Source organism: Pinus tabuliformis, chromosome 7, assembly GCF_031772625.1.
Source record: "Pinus tabuliformis cultivar Carrire ecotype Pingquan chromosome 7, CPIR1, whole genome shotgun sequence".
NCBI classification, from domain to species: Eukaryota; Viridiplantae; Streptophyta; class Pinopsida; order Pinales; family Pinaceae; genus Pinus; species Pinus tabuliformis.
In genome coordinates this window covers 182,333,595-182,354,961 of record NC_142293.1, presented here as the reverse complement: position 1 = coordinate 182,354,961, position 21,367 = coordinate 182,333,595, and the positions used below count along the sequence as shown (strand labels likewise).

The 21,367-nt window shown below is 37.7% G+C and overlaps 1 protein-coding gene across 4 annotated transcripts in view; it reads right to left on the bottom strand.

Annotated features, from left to right (window-relative positions):
- Positions 1–20,054: 20,054 nt before the first annotated feature.
- Positions 20,055–21,367, bottom strand: part of LOC149246455 (OVARIAN TUMOR DOMAIN-containing deubiquitinating enzyme 12-like) — a 323,598-nt gene continuing 322,285 nt past the window's right edge. For 3 of the 4 annotated variants that reach the window (XM_089457922.1, XM_089457920.1, XM_089457923.1), the window contains 2 exons: positions 20,891–20,947; positions 20,055–20,700 (listed from right to left, as the gene is read on the bottom strand). In XM_089457922.1, coding sequence (XP_089314048.1) covers positions 20,657–20,700; positions 20,891–20,947 — 101 coding nt within the window. In that variant the 3' untranslated portion in view covers positions 20,055–20,656. The remainder of the gene's footprint in view (positions 20,701–20,890; positions 20,948–21,367) is intronic. The other variant, XM_089457921.1, reaches the window with a different exon arrangement.

Below are 21,367 nucleotides of genomic sequence, written 5' to 3'. Positions count from 1 at the left end.
TTGCATACTCCTTCATGGTCTTCCTTGATGTCAATGATGCCCTTTACCATTTGACTAAGTGAGGGTATTATCTTGTAATGAATATGCCCATATCTTCTATGCCATAGTTCGATAGGATTGATCTCTATGTGAACCAGGGCTTGAGGAGATGGCGTTATAAATCTATATAGCCTTCCTTTACGAACTCCACTAACTTTTGCCTTTTCAATACTTGAATCCTTTCACCAAACCAAGACTTTACCATCTACAAAGGCAACCCTATCTCCTTTATCTTCTAAACATTAAATTGAAAGTAGATTCTTTTTCAAACCTGAGGCATAGAGTATAATGTTGAGATGTAGATTTGCTCCAATTTCTAGCTTCAGTGATGTAGATCCAAGGCCCTTGACTGCATAAATTTTGTTGTCTCCTAGATCCACTGCACGGGATGATGGTTCCTTCAATAAAGTATGATGTTATCCACTTTCTCCCATCACATGTTTTGATGATCCACTATCAATTATCCATGCATTGTCATCATCAAGAGTACCTGTAACTGTAGCCAAGAATCCTTCACTCTTGAGTTTCCTAAATAAGTTGTAAATGATCCTTCCAATCCATCTTCCTGCAATTCTCATGATATTGAATCCCATCTTCAAGTAGCTTTGCCATAGAGGGGGTAGCTTTTTCTTCCAAGCCAACAAAGTGATCTTCAACCTTCTTCAGCCTTAGCTTTGATACCATGTTGAGAAATCAATGTTTATAGGGATTAGGATTTGATTCCTCTTTCTTGATAATTACTTGTGAATTATGTTGGCTTCTTCTACTTCTTAATTAGTTTATCTTTCATCAAGAAATTGATCCAAAAATAAAATTATGTGTCTGAGGACACTTCTGCCATTAATGTGGTATCAGAGCTCTAGTAATGTTGCAGCTGATGTGAGGAGGAGATTCCAGCTCTACAAGCACAGATACCAAGTTCATCCCTGAACTTAGTAAATTTTATTCTGCCAAGAGGTTTCGTGAAAATGTTGGAGATCTGATCTTCTGAAGGACAATAAATTGGCTTGAGGACATCCTTGGCAATGAAAGATCTGATATGATGATACTTGGTGTCCACATGCTTTGTCTTTGAATGAAAAACAGGGTTCTTGGCAAGCTTAATGGCTGACTGGCTGTCAATGAATAATGATGTAGCTTCTGCCTAAGAAATTCCCAAGTCCTGCAAAATTCTGTGCAACCAAACAATTTCACATGCTGCTTCCCATGCTGAAATGTACTCTACTTTTGTTGAAGAAGTGGCCACTGTAGCTTGTTTCTTACAACTCCAAGACACTGCTGCTGACCCCATGCTCATTAAATAACCTGATGTTGATGCTCGATCATCAATACTTCCAGCAAAGTCGGCATCTGAAAAACCACCAAGTACAAAGTTTTTAGTCTTTTTGTAAAGAAGACCAAAATCTTTTGTTCCTTGGATATATCGAAGAACTCTTTTGGCTGCATTCCAGTGGCTATCTCATGGTTCCTGCATAAAACGTGAAATAATACTGACTGCATAAGATAGATCAAGGCGAGTGTTTGTCAAATAAATCAAGCTGCCAATCAACTGTCTATAAGTAGTGTTGTCCACCATTCCCCCCCCTTCAAATTTTGAAAGTTTCAAGTTTTGCTCCATGGGGGTAAGAACGGGCTTGCAATCCTGCATTCCAAATCGTTGAAGAACCTTTGCTGCATACTTCCTCTGAGAAATGAAAATATGATGTGGACGTTGGAAGACTTCAACTCCAAGATAGTAGTGAAGTAATCCCAAATCTGTCATCTTAAAACCTGCATGTAACTTCGTTTTCACCTGTGCAATATGATCATCATCGTTTCTAGTAATGATCAAATCATCTACATACATAACAAGAATCACCAGATATTTACCCTGTTGTCGCACATACAAAGTATCATCAGATTCACTTCGTTGAAAACCAACTTTCCTAAGATATTCATCCATTTTTGCATACCAAGCTCGGGGAGCTTGTTTTAACCCATATAAAGCCTTGATCAATTTGCAGACTTTATGTTCCTGCCCTTCAATTTCAAAACCTGGTGGTTGTGTCATATATACTTCTTCCTGTAAATCCCTGTTGAGAAAAGCACTTTTTACATCCATTTAATGAACTTTCCATCCTTTCTGAGCAGCCAATGCAAGTGTTAATCAGATGGTGCTTCATTTAGCTGTAGGAGCAAAAGTTTCCTCATAATCAATGCCTTCCTGCTGCGCAAAACCTTTAGCCACAAGTCTTGCTTTATACTTTTCAAGTTCTCCATTTTGATTGTACTTAACTCTGTAAACCCATTTACATCCTATGGGTTTAACATTTTGAGGACAATCAACAAGTTTCCAAGTGTTGTTATCAATTACTGCTCGATATTCTTCAATCATAGCCTATTGCCATTCTTTATGTTTTACTGCTTCATTGTATGTGGAAGGTTCAGTAAAATCATTTGCTATCAAGGCAAAATTTCCTTCACTTTTGTGTGACTTCCTTGTTCCTATTTTATTCTTCTCATCAGGCCTTACATCTTTCAAAAGTTGAACTACCCATTTTGGTAGTTGATGCTCACTTGTTTGAGATTCTGAAAAGTCACCATCATTGTAAAGAGGATTAATGTAAACTGATGTTCATCGATCAGTTGAAGATTCTGGAGGTGGAGAATCACTGTCAAAAGAACTGTTGCTGCTTGGAGATGCAGATGAACTGCTAGAAGATCCAGATGGTGTTGTTGAAGTAGATGGACTGGATGAATCATCTTCAGATGAAGGAAAATCAAGTTCATACCAATTTGGTGAATTTGGTTGACTTTTCATATTTCCTTTTCTTTGACTGCCTTTAGTTTCTAACTTTTGAAGAAGACTTTCTATTTCTTCAGCACTCTTACTCTCTGTTTCATAAAAAATTACATCCCTACTCACAATAAATTTTCCATTGGTCAAAAGACGGTACCCTTTCTTCTCATCAAAATATCCAATCATTGTGCATTTCAAACTTCTTGAGTCAAGCTTAGTTCTTTTTTCTTTCGGAACTAAGGCATAACATATTGATCCAAAAACTCTAAGATGTTTAACTCGAGGTTTGAAACCAAACCAAGCTTCATAAGGTGTGATTCCGTCTAAAGAAGCAGTTGGAGATCTGTTTCTTAAGTAGACAGTTGTATGAATTGCTTCTTCCCAATATGTTGGACTTAACTTTTTGAAAGTTAACATGGATCTCGCCATTCCTAACAAGGTGTGATTCATTCTTTCTACTACTCCATTTTGCTGTGGAGTGTAAACATTTGTAAGATGTCTTCTTATGCCATTATCGCTGCAATAAGTTTTGAATTCATTTGAAGTGAATTCTCCCCCATTATCTGTCCTGAGAGTGCCTATCTTTTCTTTGACTTCATTTTCAACAAGTTGGCGAAAAATTTTAAACTTTTCAAATGCTTCTGACTTTTGCTTCAAGAAATAAACCCAAGTCATTCTATTGAAATCATCAATGAATAGTAAGAAATATTTGCAACCACCTAATGAAGTTTGTAGTGGTCCACAAACATCACTGTGAACTAGTTGCAGCAGCCTGTTTGCACGCCAAGAACTTGTTGGAAAACTTTCTCAACTTTGTTTTCCATAAATGCAAGCTTCACATTTTGCATTTTCCTTTTTGAAAGTTGGAAGTCCCTTAACCATCCCTTGTTTTTGCAACTGAGAAAGACTTTCAAAATTTAAATGTCCATATCTTACATGCCACAATCTTATAGGTGAAATTCTTGTAGTCATTGCCCCTGCAAAGTCAGAATGCCTTGGAATAATTGTCCCTTTCATCCTTAACAATTTTCCATCTTCATAACCTGTCATCACAGTTTGCAAGCTCTATTTGACTGAATTAATCTTAACTAAGCCATCTTCCATAATTACCTGATGTCTTGCTTGTCAAATCATGACTAAAGATAACAAATTCTTCTTAAAGGTTGGTACATACCATACATTTGAAATCATTTTTTCTCCAATGCTAGGGAGAGAAACTTTAACTGCACCTTTTCCATAAGGAGTATGTTTTGTATCATCGGCAAGAAAGATGGAATTAAGTTGGCAATCTTGAAAATTCCAAAAGTAGTTTCGTCGACAAGTCATGCGCTGAGTTTCTCCTGAATCCAAGATCCAAGCATCTTCATAATCACTTTTAAGATAGGAGGAAAGTTGTAATGCCGGCGAAGAAGTAAAGACATATTCTAAACCATCATCATCTTGATCATTTGCAAATTGTGCTGAGTGTTGATGAAACTTGGGTATTTTATCAATAGAAGTTCAACAATCTTCAGCATAATGTCCAAATTTGTGACATCTTCGACACACAATTTGACTTAAGTCTCTTCCTCTTCCTGGAGACTGTCCTCTGCCTCTGCTTTGACTTCTGTTTTGAGGTTGTCCTCTACCTTGATTATTTCCTCTTCCTTGAAAATAGCCTCTTCCTTGACTGTTTCCTCTACCTTGAAAATTACTCTTGCCTGAACTGTTGCCATTGTTAAAGTTGTTTCCTCTGCTTTGGCTTCGACCACGACTTTGTACATTATGTGCTGCTTGATTCTGATTGAAATTCCCTCTGCCTCTGCTTCTAGAACTGTCAATTGATGATTTACTAGTGCTGGCCTCTGTGAAAAAGACATCTTCACCAACTTTCTTTTTCTTCCCAAAGGTTTTATCATGTTGGGTCAACATTTCATAGAGCTCATCAAACTTTAGCTTCTCTAACTTTCCAGTTAATTGTAGAGTTTCCAAAAAATGTGTGTAGGAAGAAGGAAGTCCAGCAATTAAAATTGTGACCATAAAACTATCATCTACTACTTGAAAACTAGCATTAATGATTTCCTGCTTAATATTCTTAAGTCTGGAGATGTATTCAAGGACATCACCTCCTTCAGTCAATTTTTGTTGCAACAATTTTAATTGTAGATCAACTTTCTTTGATTTGGGCTGAGTATCAAAGAAGTCTTTAAAATTCACAAAGCAGACCATGCATATGTAGCATTTGCTATATGGACATACATTTCATCATTAACACAAGATGTAATGAGAGCTAATGCTTTGGCATTCTTAACTTCCCATTTTGCTAGTGTAGTTGCATCTGTGGGTTTATTTGGCTTAATATCACCATCACATATATCATGCCAAAGTTCATTATAAACAAGAGTGCTTTCAATGAGGCATTGCCATATTTTGTAAGATTTTGTGCCTTCAAGTTTGTCAGAATCAGAAAACAAATTAATCAACTTTGACATTGTAGTGTTGAAGCTTCACACCAAGAATCGAGCTCAGAAAAAATATCAAGATGGGAAACACAACATGCAACACACTACGCAAAAAAATGATCTATCGGGGCTTGGCCTTGACCCTTGTATAGTTGTTGAAACAAGAGAAAAATGACTGAGCTTTGCACTTGGCTCTAGTCAATTTCTCAAATATTTACAAGGTAACTTTCGAAATTTGACTTTTACAATGCTCTTGCAAATCCTGGTAAAAAAAAAAATGTCACCCCCCCTCAAAGTAAAATTACTTTGAGTTACAATGCGATGAACCCAAATTTACAGATTTTAAATAAAAAATCACTTCTTTGAGAAATTACCCAACTCACCTTATTTCTCCATTACAAAAAAAACTTTATCGCCCCATTACAAAAAAAATACTTTTCTCTCCATTAAGTTTCCTTATTACTCCAAAAAAAATTGCTACCCTTCCACATTGTTTGATTAATATAAGAAAATTGAACTAAATCAACCCCTTAAGTGCTGACAAGAACCTTTATGGCTGATCTGGTGAATTTATCTCTGCATTGAATTTCAGTTGCCAAAGTACTGCAATCATCAAACAAATTTTCACCAGAAGACCAAAAATTTTCACCCAATATTTCTTGTCGTCAATATAGAAGAGGAACATGATCACATAGCAGAATTCCAGAACGGCCCCAGTTCCATTAACCATGGTCAGCAAAATGTTATTAGGTGATATAAAGGGCAGGCCGTACCATGCAGCAAGCAAGAAATTCATAAGTGCGGTAACATAAGGAAATCCTGAGAAGTCTTTTGTCAAATTCCTCCTAACAATATGGGGACTAAGAAGAGTATCAGGGCACTAATATCGGACTGTCGAAGAGGTTTGCAGATCTGACTGTCGAAGAGATAACTGATTTGTGGATTTCCGCACAAAAGATTGGTAGCAAACTCGAGTCACACTTGAAAGCTTCTTCACTTACATTTGCAATCTAGGATGGACCTGAAGCTGGTTAGATAGTTCGTCATGTTCACATTCATATTCATCCAAGGAAATGGTGGAGTTGAAGCTTTGACATCGTCTTCAGGCGTAAAGCAATAGATCTCTCAAAGGCCCCAAATTAATGAGATGGGCAGCAAATTATCGTTACAAGAGTCGAACTCCGCACCTCGTCTGATTCCTACTGTTGACAACAATGTAATTGAAAGAAACGGCAATGGCGTCCAACGCTCCAAGAGCTTCGCCTTCCAGGCTCCGCAGGAACCCTTTCGCATCGAAGATTTTGAATGCGAGAAATTGCATGGGGTTGGTTCTTACTCCAGGGTTGTCAGGGAAAAAAATAAAGACACTGGGAAAATATATGCATTGAAGATTATGGATAAACAATTCATAGCAAAAGAAAAGTGGTACTTTACAGTACCCAAATTGCGCAAATTTATTTTTTTCAGATTAAGTGGAGCACTCAATTGCTCAAACTTATGAATGCCTACTGTGACAGGCAATCCATTGATTTCAACTCAATCTAAAATCAATGATATAATTAAATTTCTTTTCCGAAAAAAAAAAAATTAGATACCAAATATTAACTGACCAAATTAATGGAGTTTTCCATGTGCCTGTAGAGCTGGAATCTCCTCTTCACATCAGCTATAGCATTACTGGAGCTCTGATACCACAATAATGTCATAAGTGTCATCAAACACGTAATTTTATTAATAAGAAAAAAAATTACATCTGGAATTTTGCAAGAATTTACACCCGGACAACAAAACACTCTTGCAATGAGCTATTTATAAGCTCAATGTCCTAACTACCTCTAATTATGGATCATTTATAAAATAACAAGTGTCCATTTACAATAAAAGCTATTTAAACAACTTACTAACAATTCTCCTAAATTAGAGCCTAAGATATGACACATTTGTAGAGTCATATATGTTGGAAATAATACTGAGAGGGGGGGTGAATCAGTGTTATTAAATTCTTTTCAATATACCTTCCAGATTTATACTTTAATTTATTCTTCAGATATTGATCATTAATTTGTATGTCAGTGCCATATAATAATGAACAAGAACGAAAAAAATAGATAAGCACACCAAAGAACACCAGATATAAGGTGGAAACCCAATGTGGGTGAAAACCACCTACTGCAATATGTCTCTATCTTCTTTCAATTAGAAACTTATTTTACAAGGATTTTGTACTGGTGCAGTTCTTTACCAGTACGCAGGCTGCAACCTGCAGAGAGTTACAACTCTCTCTCGTTTTCCAGTCTCTCCTGGAAGGGAGCTACAACCCCCTTTTCTTTTTTACTTCTTTTAAGGACCACGTTTCATTAATTTTCAAACTGGATCCAAGAAGATCAAATAATCATCAAATACATGCAAATCACCCAATCTCCTTATACAATCAACCAATGAATCATCCAACTTCTCAGAACGTTGTAAACAGAAAAGTAATACCAGAAATCTAAACCCAGAACTCTGCAGCAATAGATAAAAGACAGCCAACAAATGTTTCAAGATAGGTCCGCAACTTCACCAATAGAGGCCTGCAAATACCCGCAGCTCTTTTGTGTCTAAACTGCGCAGATCTGCACCTGGTCGGTCTACTGCTTTGCGTATCTCCGCACCACTTGTTCTGCTTCCCTGTGTACCTCTGCTCAGATCCGCACCTGCACTGTCCGCCTGATAGCGTACCTCCGCAACTTGTTCTTCTGCTTCCCTGCGCACCTCCGCACTGTGCCTTCTTCTGCGCTGCGTACCTCGCACTGCGCTGCGAACCCCCGCATTGCACCTTCTCCTGCGCTGCGTACCCCCGCACTCACGCCGTGGATCGCCTGCGAACCTCTGATTAGGGCCAAATTAACAGTCCTCCAATGTGCCACAGACAGTCAGATCCACAGATCTGATCATGCGCCCGAGAGATCACGACTTATCAATAGATTTGCCTTAAGTTTTCTCCTTGATTTAGATCTAGCTTTTAAAACCAATCACCCAAAATTTCAGATCTTAAGATATTCAAATTTCACAAGTGTCTAGCCAAGTGATCTCCTTTCCTTTTTATAGGCAAGCCCTTATTCAAACCATGGGACAAAACCATCGAAAACCAATACAAGGGATCCAAACAGGGGTTCAATAATTTAGATCCTATACCACGGGCCAAAACCATAGGATCATGAACGACGGGCTAAATACCAAGGGCCAAACATAAGAAACCCCACGTGAGCGTGCTTCTCTGCATTGGAGTGAGTGAACTGGGGGACCACACCTTATGAATGGAGAACCTGCGGGTATGTCCGCACTTCCTGGACGGCGAACCTGCAGGTCCGCACCTTTTGAACCATGCACCTGCGAACCTCTTATTTTCCATCATTTTGAGAGCTTGAACAGAGTTTTGCCACTTGAGTGAGTTGCCATCAAGTACAACACCTGTACCATAGAGCCAAACCAGAATCATAATGCCAACAATCTCCCCCTTTGGACTTGATGGCAACCTCAAGATCCTCAACGTCATTCTCCCCCTTTGACATCAAGGGCAAAGGGTTATGCTCCCCTTGAGAACATGCTTAGGCCTTTGATTTGCTGATCATGCTCCCCCTGACTAAAGATCAGATCTGCAAAAGAAAAATTTCTTCAAGAAGAACCATAATCCACCATACACCATAAATGACCATGAAAGAGATAGAGACATATTGCAGCAATATTCAGATCAGCATCCATGTTCTCCTTCTGTACTTCCTCCAAGATCTTCTACCATAATGCCAACAATGCATTATTAGAAGAATATATGCTCCCCCTGAACCTGTGCCATTCAATCTTCGACCAATCCGCAACCCAGCAAATGTACGCGTATACCCCATATGAAACTTGCGTACAACCAACAATCTCTGAAACAGATGAGATTCAACAACAAGATGATGCATCAACAACCCCCAGCTTTTGTCTGAGGTATTCAAAGGTGTCCCTGGGCAATGGTTTGGTGAGTATATCAGCAACTTGTTCCTTAGAAGGAACATACTCCAACTTGACCTTTTGTTCAAGCACTTGTTCCCTGAGAAAGTGATACTTGATCGGTATGTGCTTGGTCTTTAAATGCATGATTGGGTTCTTTGAAATGTTGATTGCACTTGTATTATCACATAAGATGGAGATAGGTGGAGTACAAGTGATCTAAAAATCCTGCAAGGTCTGCATCATCCAAAGGAGTTGAGTGCAGCAAGATGCAGCAGCCACATATTCCGCTTCAGCTGTAGATAAAGCAATCGAACTCTGTTTCTTGTTGAACCAAGATACTAATCTGGAACCCATAAAGAATGCACCACCACTTGTGCTCTTCTTGTCATCCACGCTTCCGGCCCAATCTTCATCTGTATAAGCATGAAGTGTGAGATCTGTATCTCTAGGATACCATAAGCCATAGTTTTGAGTTCCTTGAAGGTACTTGAAAATTCTTTTCACTGCTTGAAAATGAGTTTCCTTTGGATTTTCCTAAAATCTTCCAACTATTCCCACTGCATGCATGATGTCTGGTCGGGTACCTGTCAAATAAAGTAGACTTCCAATCATAGATCTGTAGGTTGGTTGATGCACTGCTGCTGATTCATCATTTGCACTGCAGCTACATCCTGTGACCATGGGGGTACATACTGGTTTTGCATCTTCCATGCCATATTTCTTCAAAATCTGCTTGAGATACTTGGTTTGAGACAAGAAGATCTCGCCTTCATTTTGTTGAATTTGCAGTCCAAAAAAATATGTCAGTTCTCCAAGCAAAGACATTTCGAATTCTTTCTGCATCACCAAGGCAAAGCTTTGACTCATAGCTTCTTCATTGCTGCCAAAGATAATATCATCTATATACACAACAAGTATTAGCAATTTGTCATTTTCAATTTTTATATAAATATTGCTATCTGCTGATCCCTTTGAAAAACCTTGTTGATGAAGATATTTGTCCAAATGGTAGTACCAAGCCCTTGGAGCCTATTTAAGACCATAGAGAGCCTTTTTTAGTCTGCATACAAGATTTGGATCATTCCCAAGGATGAACCCATCTGGTTGCTCAATGTACACTTCTTCTTCTAAGTCTCCATTCAGAAACGCTGATTTTACATCCATTTGAAATACTTTGAACTTCTGAAAGCTTGAGAGAGCAAGGAACATTCGGATGGCCTCAAGTCTAGCAACGAGAGAAAAAGTTTCTTCAAAGTCTATTCCTTCTTGTTGAGCATACCCTTTACAAACAAGTCTGGCCTTGTTTCTAATTACTTCCCCATTTTCATTCAACTTATTTTTGAAGATCCATTTTGTCCCTATGACATTCTTATCTTTTGGTCTAGGAACCAACTCCCAAGTGTTGTTCTTTTCGATCTGCTCAAGTTCTTCATCCATCGCCTTGACCCAGCATTCATCTTTGCATGCCTCTCTTACATTTTGTGGTTCAATGGAGGAGAGTAATGCCAAATAGCTTGAGGCTTCTGCAATTGTTCTTCTTGTTTGTACACCTGCCTCTTTCTGCCCCAAAATCTGAGATTCTGGATGATTCTTCTGAACGTACCTGGATGGAGTCTTCTCTTCTATCCTTATCTATTCCTCTGGTGCCTCTTGAGGTTCTTCTTCATCATCAATCTGATTTGGAGAGTAGTCTTCATCCTCTTCAATATTTTCATAATTTACTTGCCTAGGAATGTATCCTTTTTCATCAACCACTACATCAATGTTGTCAACAATTCTTCCAAGTCTTTTATTGTAACACTTATATGCTTTGCTGTGGGGAGAATAACCAAGGAGAATGCCTTCATCTGCTCTATGTTCAAGTTTGCCAAGTTGTTCATCATTATTCTTAATATAGCATTTGCTTCCAAAAATTTTGAAATGCTTTACCGAAGGAGTCTCACCATACTAGAGCTCATGAGGAGTTTGAGTGTTGTTCACTCGGACATTTGTTTTGTTCAGAATAACAACCGCAGCAAAAGCAGCTTCACCCCAGAAGGTTGCAGGAGTCCCAGACTCGTCAAGCATAGCACGAGCCATTTGTTGGACCATTCTGTTCATCCTTTCCACCACTCCATTTTGCTGAGGAGTCCTAGTTGTAGAGAATTCCCTTCTTATTCCATGTTCTTCACAGAAATCGAAAAATTCATTTGAGGTAAACTCCCCACCTCTGTCAGACCTGAGGCACTTAATTTTGTGATCTGATTCATTTTCAGCCAAGGCTTTGAAAGATTTGAATTTTTCGAATGCTTCGTCCTTGTGTTTCATAAGTCTCAACCAAACCATCATGGAGAAGTCGTCAATGAATAATATAAAGTATTTTTCTCCTCGAGGTGACCTTGTCCTAAATGGACCACATATATCTGTATGGACTAGTTCAAGAGGCCTGCTGGCTGATCCTTCCTTCTCAGGGAAGTTAGTTCTGGTTTGCTTACCAAACTGACATGATTTGCATATGGTGTTGTCTGGAATTTTGATATCTGGAAGACCACAAACTGCCTGGTATTTGCATGCTTTTCTTATTTGTGAAAAGCTTAGATGCCCCAACCTCCGGTGCCATAACCAATGTTCATCATCCTTACTCAAATAGCATTGTTGTTGTCCTTCTTCAAATATGTATAGATTATTTGGAGTTCTTCTGCCTTTGATCACTTTTTTTCCTGTATCAAGATCACGAACACTACATCCATTTGATCGAAATATTACCTCTGTTCCTTAATCGCACATCTGACTGACACTTAGTAGATTATGCTTCAAGCCATCAACATACAAAACATTTCCAGCTTTGACCTTTTTTTTCAACTGAGCAGTGCCTTTTTCCTTTTATGGTTGCAGGAGTATCATTTCCAAAAGAAACTTTCTTTCCCTTTTCTAAAGCAGTATATGATTCAAGTTTTTCTTTATCACCTGTCATATGCTTCGAACATCCGCTGTCGATGTACCATAGATTTTCTTGTCCTTCTGCATAAAAAGCTATCCCACATCTTTCTGTTTGTGGTTCCTTTGTTCTCCATGTTCTGGTGCTTGAGGCTTGTTCCTTTGTCTGCCGAAACCTGCTCCTGCATTCAAAATCTTCATGACCAAATTTATTACAAATAGAACATTCAATTTCATTTTCAAGGGCAGAAAAGTTGTTATAGGTCCTTTTCGTAGTCCCAGTCATACTTCTTTGTTTTTGAGCTTCTCTAGTCATGATTGTCTTATAAGCAACACATTGAGCTGCTTTGTGACCAAAGTTATGGCAAGCGAAACATTGGCCATTGAAGAAACTTCTGCAATTATCAAATCTACCAGCCAAATGATTGTAATTTCTATTGTCACCCATTCTTGAAGCAAATTGAGAAGTTTTTACCTGTGACTGGTTGTAGCTTTTGTTCACCCTTAAGATGGATTGCCCCTGGTTTACCTGGTAGTCTTGGTTTGTTCTTGATGTAATTCGTCCCTGCCATACCTGGTGATCTCCATTGGGCTTTTGCTCATTCCTCCTTGCTGCATCAAGATAACTCTTTGAGGTGGATGCTTGAGATGTTTCTCCATTATAACCCAGGCCTGTCTTGATTAGTGGAGAACGTTATACATTGATAATCTCATCCAGAGTTTCAGATCCTTTAACAAATTTAAGATTAAGAACATTTGTTTTCTCAATTTCTTTTCTAAGGCCAACAATTTCACATTCTAACTTCTCAAGAGATTTTTCTTTTTCATCAAGTTGGAATTGCAGAGTATCAATGATCATATCTTTTTCTTCTAAACATATTTTGAGTCGAGAAATCTCTTCATAAAAACCATCTACATCTATAGCATCCATGTAATCATCATCTTCAAAGGCCATTAAAAGTTTATAATCATTACCTCGTTCATCTTCGTCACTATTTGATAGGCCATCACTGTCTTCATGAGTGTAGTAACTTTTCTTAGTTGCATTCTGTTTCTTGTTCCATCTAACAGGTTCCTTCCCTTTGTCAATCTTATCCTTGTGAGGACATTTGGCAGCATAGTGACCGACTCTTCCACAAGCAAAGCATTTGAAAGGTAAATTACCTCAGAAACGACCAGTACCCCGTTGAAGATTTCTGACAGAATTTGATTCTTCTTCTTCTTCTGACACGTGTCCTGACTCATAATACTCTCCTTTCCCTGAAGCCTTGAAGGCAGCTTCTCTCCTGTCTAAAGGACCTCCTTTCCTCATTTCATAAGCAGTTAGAATTCCGTGCAGCTATGACATTTTAAGCCTTTGTAGATTCTCCTTTTCTTCTATTGCAGAAACTTTAGATTCAAACCTAGGGGACAAAGATCTTAGAACTTTTTCAACCATAACAGCCTCTTTTATTTCTTCGACCAAATTTTTCATACAATTAACAATCTAATCTACACGAAGAAAATAGTTAGCCACACTTTCATCATCATACATTCTGATATTTTCATACTGAATCCTGAGGGTTTGAAATTTTGCTCATTTTACCTTATCATCTCCTTCATAGCTCAGAACAATCTTGTCCCATATCTCTTTTGCGGATTTAAACTGCATTACCTTAACAAATTCTGATTGAGATAGGCATCCTAATAGAGTATTGACCGCCTTTGCATTTGTTTCATATTTCTTCTTCTCAGCCGGATCTGTAGGAGTTGCTGATGGAAAAGTATACCCTGTATCTATGATATCCCAGACTTCTGTACCAAGAGATTGAAGATAGGCAGTAACTCTTACCTTCCAATAAACGAAGTTTGTCCCATCAAAAATCGATGGCCTGATTGATGCTTCCCTCTCATAGTTGCTCATGATGAAAGATCTTTCTTCAAGCGATCAAGCTTCTTCTGAAGAACCTGCTCTGATACCAATTGTTGGAAATAATACTGAGAGGGGGGGTGAATCAGTATTATTAAATTCTTTTCAATATACCTTCCAGATTTATACTTTAATTTATTCTTCAGATATTGATCATTAATTTGTATGTCAGTGCCATATAATAATGAACAAGAACAAGAAAAATAGATAGGCACACCAAAGAACACCAGATATAAGGTGGAAACCCAATGTGGGTGAAAACCACCTGCTGCAATATGTAACTATCTTCTTTCAATTAGAAACTTATTTTACAAGGATTTTGTACTGGTGCAACCCTTTACCAGTACGCAGGCTGCAACCTGCAGAGAGCTACAACTCTCTCTCGTTTTCCAGTCTCTCCTGGAAGGGAGCTACAACCCCCTTTGCTCTTTTACTTCTTTTAAGGACCACGTTTCATTAATTTTCAAACTGGATCCAAGAAGATCAAATAATCATCAAGTACATGCAAATCACCCAATCTCCTTATACAATCAACCAATGAATCACCCAACTTCTCAGAATGCTGTAAACAGAAAAGTAATACCAGAAATCTAAACCCAGAACTCTGCAGCAATAGATAAAAGACAACCAACAAATGTTTCAAGATAGGTCCGCAACTTCACCAATAGAGGCCTGCGAATACCCGCAGCTCTTCTGTGTCTAAACTGCGCAGATCCGCACCTGGTCAGTCTACTGCTCTGCATATCTCCGCACCACTCGTTCTGCTTCCCTGCGTACCTCTGCTCAGATCCGCACCTGCATTGTCCGCCTGACAGCGTACCTCCGCAACTTGTTCTTCTGCTTCCCTGCGCACCTCCGCATTGTGCCTTCTTCTGCACTGCGTACCTCGCACTACGCCTTTTGCTGCGCTGCGAACCCCTGCACTGCGCCTTCTCAAGCGTTGCGTACCCTCGGACTCACACCGTGGATCGCCTGCGAACCTCTGATTAGAGCCAAATTAACAGTCCTCCAATGTGCCACAGACAGTCAGATCCACATATCTGATCATGCGCCCGAGAGATCACGACTTATCAATAGATTTGCCTTAAGTTTCTCCTTGATTTAGATCTAGCTTTTAAAACCAGTCACCCAAAATTTCAGATCTTAAGATATTCAAATTTCACAAGTGTCTATCCAAGTGATCTCCTTTCCTTTTTATAGGCAAGCCCTTATTCAAACCATGGGACAAAACCATCGAAAACCAATACAGGGGATCCAAACAGGGGTTCAATAATTTAGATCCTATACCACGGGCCAAAACCATAGGATCATGAACGACGGGCTAAATACCAAGGGCCAAACATAAGAAACCCCACGTGAGCGCGCTTTTCTGCATTGGAGTGAGTGAACTGGAGGACCGCACCTTATGAACGGAGAACCTGTGGGTATGTCCGCCCTTCCTGGACGGCAAACCGGCGGATCCGCACCTTTTGAACCATGCACCTGCGAACCTCTTATTTTCCATCATTTTGAGAGCCTGAACAGAGTTTTTCCACTTGAGTGAGTTGCCATCAAGTACAACACCTATACCATAGAGCCAAACCAGAATCATAATGCCAACAATATCTTTTTACAACAATATTCTAATTCTAAATGTCTACATTTAATAATTAAATATTCTAGATTAATAATTATTAATTTAAAATATTAAATTAATAATTATTTTATTCTAACTTTATAACCTATGATAATATTTTATTTTTGGATCATCTAACATCAATTACCAAATTATATGTATATGAAGAGCATAAGAAAAAGATACACACGCTGTAGGCGCTCAGCTAGGGAAAAACCTCTACAAAGGGAAAACCCAGTCAAAAACTCTTCCTTCAGTAGATTCAAATCAAGATGAGACACTTCCAGACTCCTTAGACCTAGATAAAGACCTCCTCCAACCACTAAGTCGGCCCTTCCCTTCAATAGATGATCCCTGACAAAAATTCCAAGTGACAGCTCTGCAGCAACAGCTTTAGTCCATAACACTTTAAAAGAAAATATTGGTTGGAGTTGAGCTTGGATAAAATGCAATGAATGGCTCTAATTCAAAAACCATCAATTACAACCAGGATGGCCATATCACTGAGATTTGTAGGTATTTTTAAATAGAAAATGCTTGTTGAAAAACGAGATAGAACAAGATTTAATAACCCAGGAACCCAAGAATCTAAGTTTTAACAATGTAGAAGGAATGGTGAAAGAAACAAGAAATATGAATGAATTCTTAGAAAACGAAGAACACCTATTAAGGTATCTTAAAAAAATTGTTAGTACTAGTTACATAGATAAATCCATAGTTTCCTTAAGAGAACCTACTGCTACGAATTCCTATTCCAATAGAAGAAAAATATACCATGAAATGATGAATACATTGGTGAATCATTGGAAGTCCTTTTTGCATGTTTATGGATGCCCGAGACAATTAAGGGCCATAGATGAGCATGGTTGCTACATTAGAAAGGGCTATGTTAATTGATTTCCTCCCACTTATGCCCCTTTTGTGCTACTTGCCTTCAAGATGAAAACATTATGTATTTGCTCCAATTTTCCCATCACGTTTTGTGGTAAGGTCCACCATTTGATTGCCTTCAATAGTGGATCTATTATAGACCATTTTCACTATTAAAGTTGTATATCTACCAACCATTAAAGACTACTATAGGCACGTTGCCATGGCTACTTGTCACCCCTAATCCTTCATTAGAATCAACCTGTGAAATTGCATACATGATCCCATCGCCGAAGAAAATTTAGGCATTGAACTTCTCTTTCATCCACCACCTAGAAATGATAAAATTCCAAATCATTTTTCTTTTTTGTTTTATTTTGCTAAGCTCTCTTTTGCTTCCAGTACATAATTGTAAGGTCCCTTTTTCAAGATGTTAATAGCAGGGACATTTTTGTGGCCTAGCTAATTCCCATGGGCTACAAAATATTAAATATCAAGGAATTAATTCATCAAAAAGTGACTAAGGAAAATAAATATTATAAAGTCACTTATTAAGAGAGGAAAAAGCGACCCATGCTATTCAGATGAATCATTGTATTGACACATGGTGTTCGGAATGACCATCTCTCTAAAAGAAAGGAGTTCATTCAAGGGGTATGATTATATATTTGGTGAATTGTTTTTCTTGGGCTCTTGGAGCTTTACATGACAATTTGTAACCCTGAGTATATATTTTCTTCGGGGGTAAAACTATCCTTCCCAAGGATCAAACCTAGTTTCAGTGTTGCAAGATACAACCTAGCTAGTCATCTAGAGGAATCACTCAAACTCTTCACTGGGGATTAATTTCTAGGTACAAAGTTGGTTAAGGCATCAATGGTTTAAGAAGGATCGCATTATCATTGATCAAAAGGATTTCATCATAAAAATTGCAAGTCTAAGTTCATCACTGGCGAAGATTGAGAAGCCCTTGGACCACACTAATTTTCTAACTGTCATGGTGGTTGAGGGTCGAATCCAGTGAGAAGGCTTACTATTTTCATGGAGGCCAAATGGTGCAGAGGAAGATGAGGTTGAAATTATCTTAGGGCCGAAACAATTGAAGGGCCAAATTCGTGGAAGTCAAGGGCTCCTGGCCAAATTTGTGTTGTGGGAGCCGGGCTTTGTATTGGATTTCTTGCAGGATTTTTATAGCTCATGCTAGGCTTTTTCCCACATGCTAAATTATGTCCTAGACATCTTTTGCATTTTTATTTTCTTTCTTTTTGTTTTATTGTGTCCATGTTATGTTTTTACATTCTTTTAGCTACATGAACCTCCAGGGCAGTAGTTTTTCGGTGTTGCTCATGGAGTGTGAACATATGGGTGCCAAATCCCAAGGAACCAATGAGAAGTTAGACCCGAAGAGTAGAGGTGATATATGGGGCTTGTAATGTATGACAGAAAGTGTAAAGTATGTATAGGGGACAACAAACATGTTATCTCAATCATGGCTTTCCAAGTAGTGTCCCTGCTATAACCCTAAGGCCTTAAGGGAGGTTGCAGTAGATTAGGGCTAAAGATTAACCCCTTTGGTAAGCTGAAAGAACAAAATTACAGTCAATGTCAGTCAATCTTCCAGATCACTTTTTTATCCATACTAAATGCCCAAATCAAACAAGTATAAGCACCCAATTGCAAAATGATCAAAGTATCTTTTGAATAGCAGGCCACCTTCATCCAAGTGTAAATGCCAAACGGTGAAATGCACATGGATGATGCAAATGGTAGAGGCACATGGATGATCATCAGGGGCCGCTGACTGGTTGACTAGCAAATGTAGGAAAAGAGTTCTCCTATGGGGTTACAATTTTGGTGGGTCAATGACTATTTCCCTAAAGTACTCCATTAAATAACTCATAACAAAGTTTATTATGATAGAAAATTAAATTTATAAACATTGCATCAATCACATACTAGCTAAGAAAAAATAATGGAAAATATAAAACACACACAAGGATTTCTCCTTCAAATCAACTTATCATTCCTTTGATCAAAGCTTACAAGGTGATCTCTGTAGCTTGTTTAAACCAACAGCTAAATAGTCACTAAAATTGTCTCAAACAATAGTGTATGGCCTTTGAAAAGACGACACAGCTAAAACAATACAGCCTGTTCTATTTATGTCTATTCTAGACAACAAATTGTTCTTTCTCCTTTCAATCACTAAAGCGTGCTCCAATAATACACTGTATGGCCAAAATTGAAGCCATGCAGCTAGATCTGAAGATATATGGTCTATGCATGAAGAAAATATAGTTACAGTGACAATAGGGACACAAAAACCTATTGTACCTTCTAGTCTCATTAAAAAATATACTCTTCTTCTCTTCCGGAGGCACTCTTCCTTACCCTCGCATTCTTGCTCTCTTCTCATGTGTATATGATCTATCTCTCCTATCTTGTCCTATTTATGCTTTGAGAGAATATATCTAATCTTTTCAATTATGGCAACTAATCTCCTCAATTCTACCTACCACCTATTTCAATCATTACATGTACGATGAAGATTAAATCATATTAATATAAATTCATTAATTTTCTACAACTTCTAGAACACTTCATTCAGATTTCTAAGACTAGTTGACTTGAAAACATTACACTTTCACTTTTTCTTCAGTTTCTTAGGTGAAATTACAAGACACAATTAGCGATCACTTTTTCAAGGAGATCACCAAAGAAATGCCTTGTACCACTTCTTACATGTTCACATTGAACTAGTTCAAGAAGTTCTTGCATGAGCTACATTTCTCAACAACCTCAGCATAGAAAGATAAACCATGCTATTCAAGCATAGAATTTAAATATACTTACATTGTTAAATAAGAAAAACATAAATAAACTTTAATTTTGAGCTGTCAGACTATGCAACTTTGACTTATTAGGTTCCCACATTCTCTTTTTGGCTTGGGATACCTGTGCTCACCATTTTATAAAAATTAATAGCACTAATAACCCAGAGAATGCTACTAAATTAATAATGCTAATAACCCAGCGAACACTACAAATCATCATTCCTTGTAAGAAGATGAACAATTGAAGCATATTAATTCACAAGTGTGTTCCCTAATAAGTGGAAAACCCAACCAATATAGGCATAGATCAAAGTTGTATATATCTACAATTAACAACCAAAGATGTAGAAAATAAAATTTGCTGGAATTCGAACAAAGGAAATAACAGCTAAATTCCATAGGCTATATAAAATAAATGCACTTTAATTGTTGTGTAACGGTTAATGCTTTTGTAAATACTCTTCTCAACTAATCTTTGTGTAACTCCGGCCTCTGGAGTTTTTGGTGTTTGGAATTGATTTGCAGTAGTCCCACTCATGTTATTATCTAAGAGTGGTTGAAAAACATGCATATTTACAAAAAATAATTCATGCCAAGTGCCTGAGAATCTGATTTGTCAGTCAATTTATAATCAACAAGTGTCAACGCTAGGTGGTTATATCAAGAAAAAGAATAGTCATAGAATAAAATATATTGAAATCTGTTTTTTTAAGAAGGTATTTGTAAAATATTCATGTGTTGAGAATCTAGCATGTGTACAGGGGAAATGCACAAGTCAAACATTGAAAAACTCATTGCAAGATTCAGCTAGATTGTTTAATCAAGACTTCTGCTGTTTGCAAATGAGAAAACATTCTTCTCTTTTCAATGTCATTGCAAACAAGAAGATGAAAAAACTAAGAAAGCAAAGAGAAAAGAATTAAGGTACTTAAAAAGACATAACCTGCACACATAACTCAAAGCAAATACTCATTTCAACTCCTCTAGTATAGCTCTGAGGCTTAGACCTCACATGCCAAAATCCGTTTAAGTTTTACTTGAATGGTATCAACATTTGATTGATACAGATCAGGATATGCTGCAGATATGAATTCTATTGCATTACAGTTGAGGCTGATATCATTGGAAATCCCATTTCACTTCTCTGATTAGGTCACTGCCATTTTTCTTTTTTAAGACATTTGTTTTACATATATCTGAGAATAGCATTTTGGAAATAATGCTACAACATTATTCTTTACCACTACAGCAGAACACAGAACGTCCAGGGTTTCATTAAAACAGCCAATGTTTCTTTTTCTGGACACGGATTGGAACTTCTGCGGGAGTAACAACAAAGAAGAAGAATAGTTTCAGTTATTTCTCCACCAATAACAATGCTATCTGGCCATTCCGTTATTCAACTGTTTGGTCACTTATCTTGTCATACATTTGAATCAGAGGAATACAAGTTAATAAGATTCAATTGTACAATGTCAAAAAATATCTAAATGTTGTGATTCCATTTACCTCCAATTTCATAAAGAGAGTTGTAGTGCACTTCAGACCAGAAGCTCAACCAAAGTTCTAGCAATACAAAAAAATGTCTATGTCAATCCCTCAAGAAAAACATGAAAATGACCTTATAATCCACGAGGCATACAATGTAAAGAGTAGAGAATATTTTGCAATCATACAATGAAGTTAAAGTGAGCCAAATATCAAAAGGTGTGAAATTTCCTTAATTGTAGTTACCAGTATTTATTCTTCTACCTTATGCAGATTATTTGTCTTCAGAAATTCAGTGTTGCGAAAATCGTTATTGGGAGTAAATCGGCGAGGGGAAAAATCGTAAAAATTGGGATAAAATCAGCAAAATTAAACCAAAAAAAAAATCAAGATTTTTTCCCAAAAAATCTTGATTAAATCGCAATTTTTCAAAATGAAAAAATCACTGAATTAATCGCGCGATATTATCGGGAAAATGAAAAAATCGCGATTTTTTGA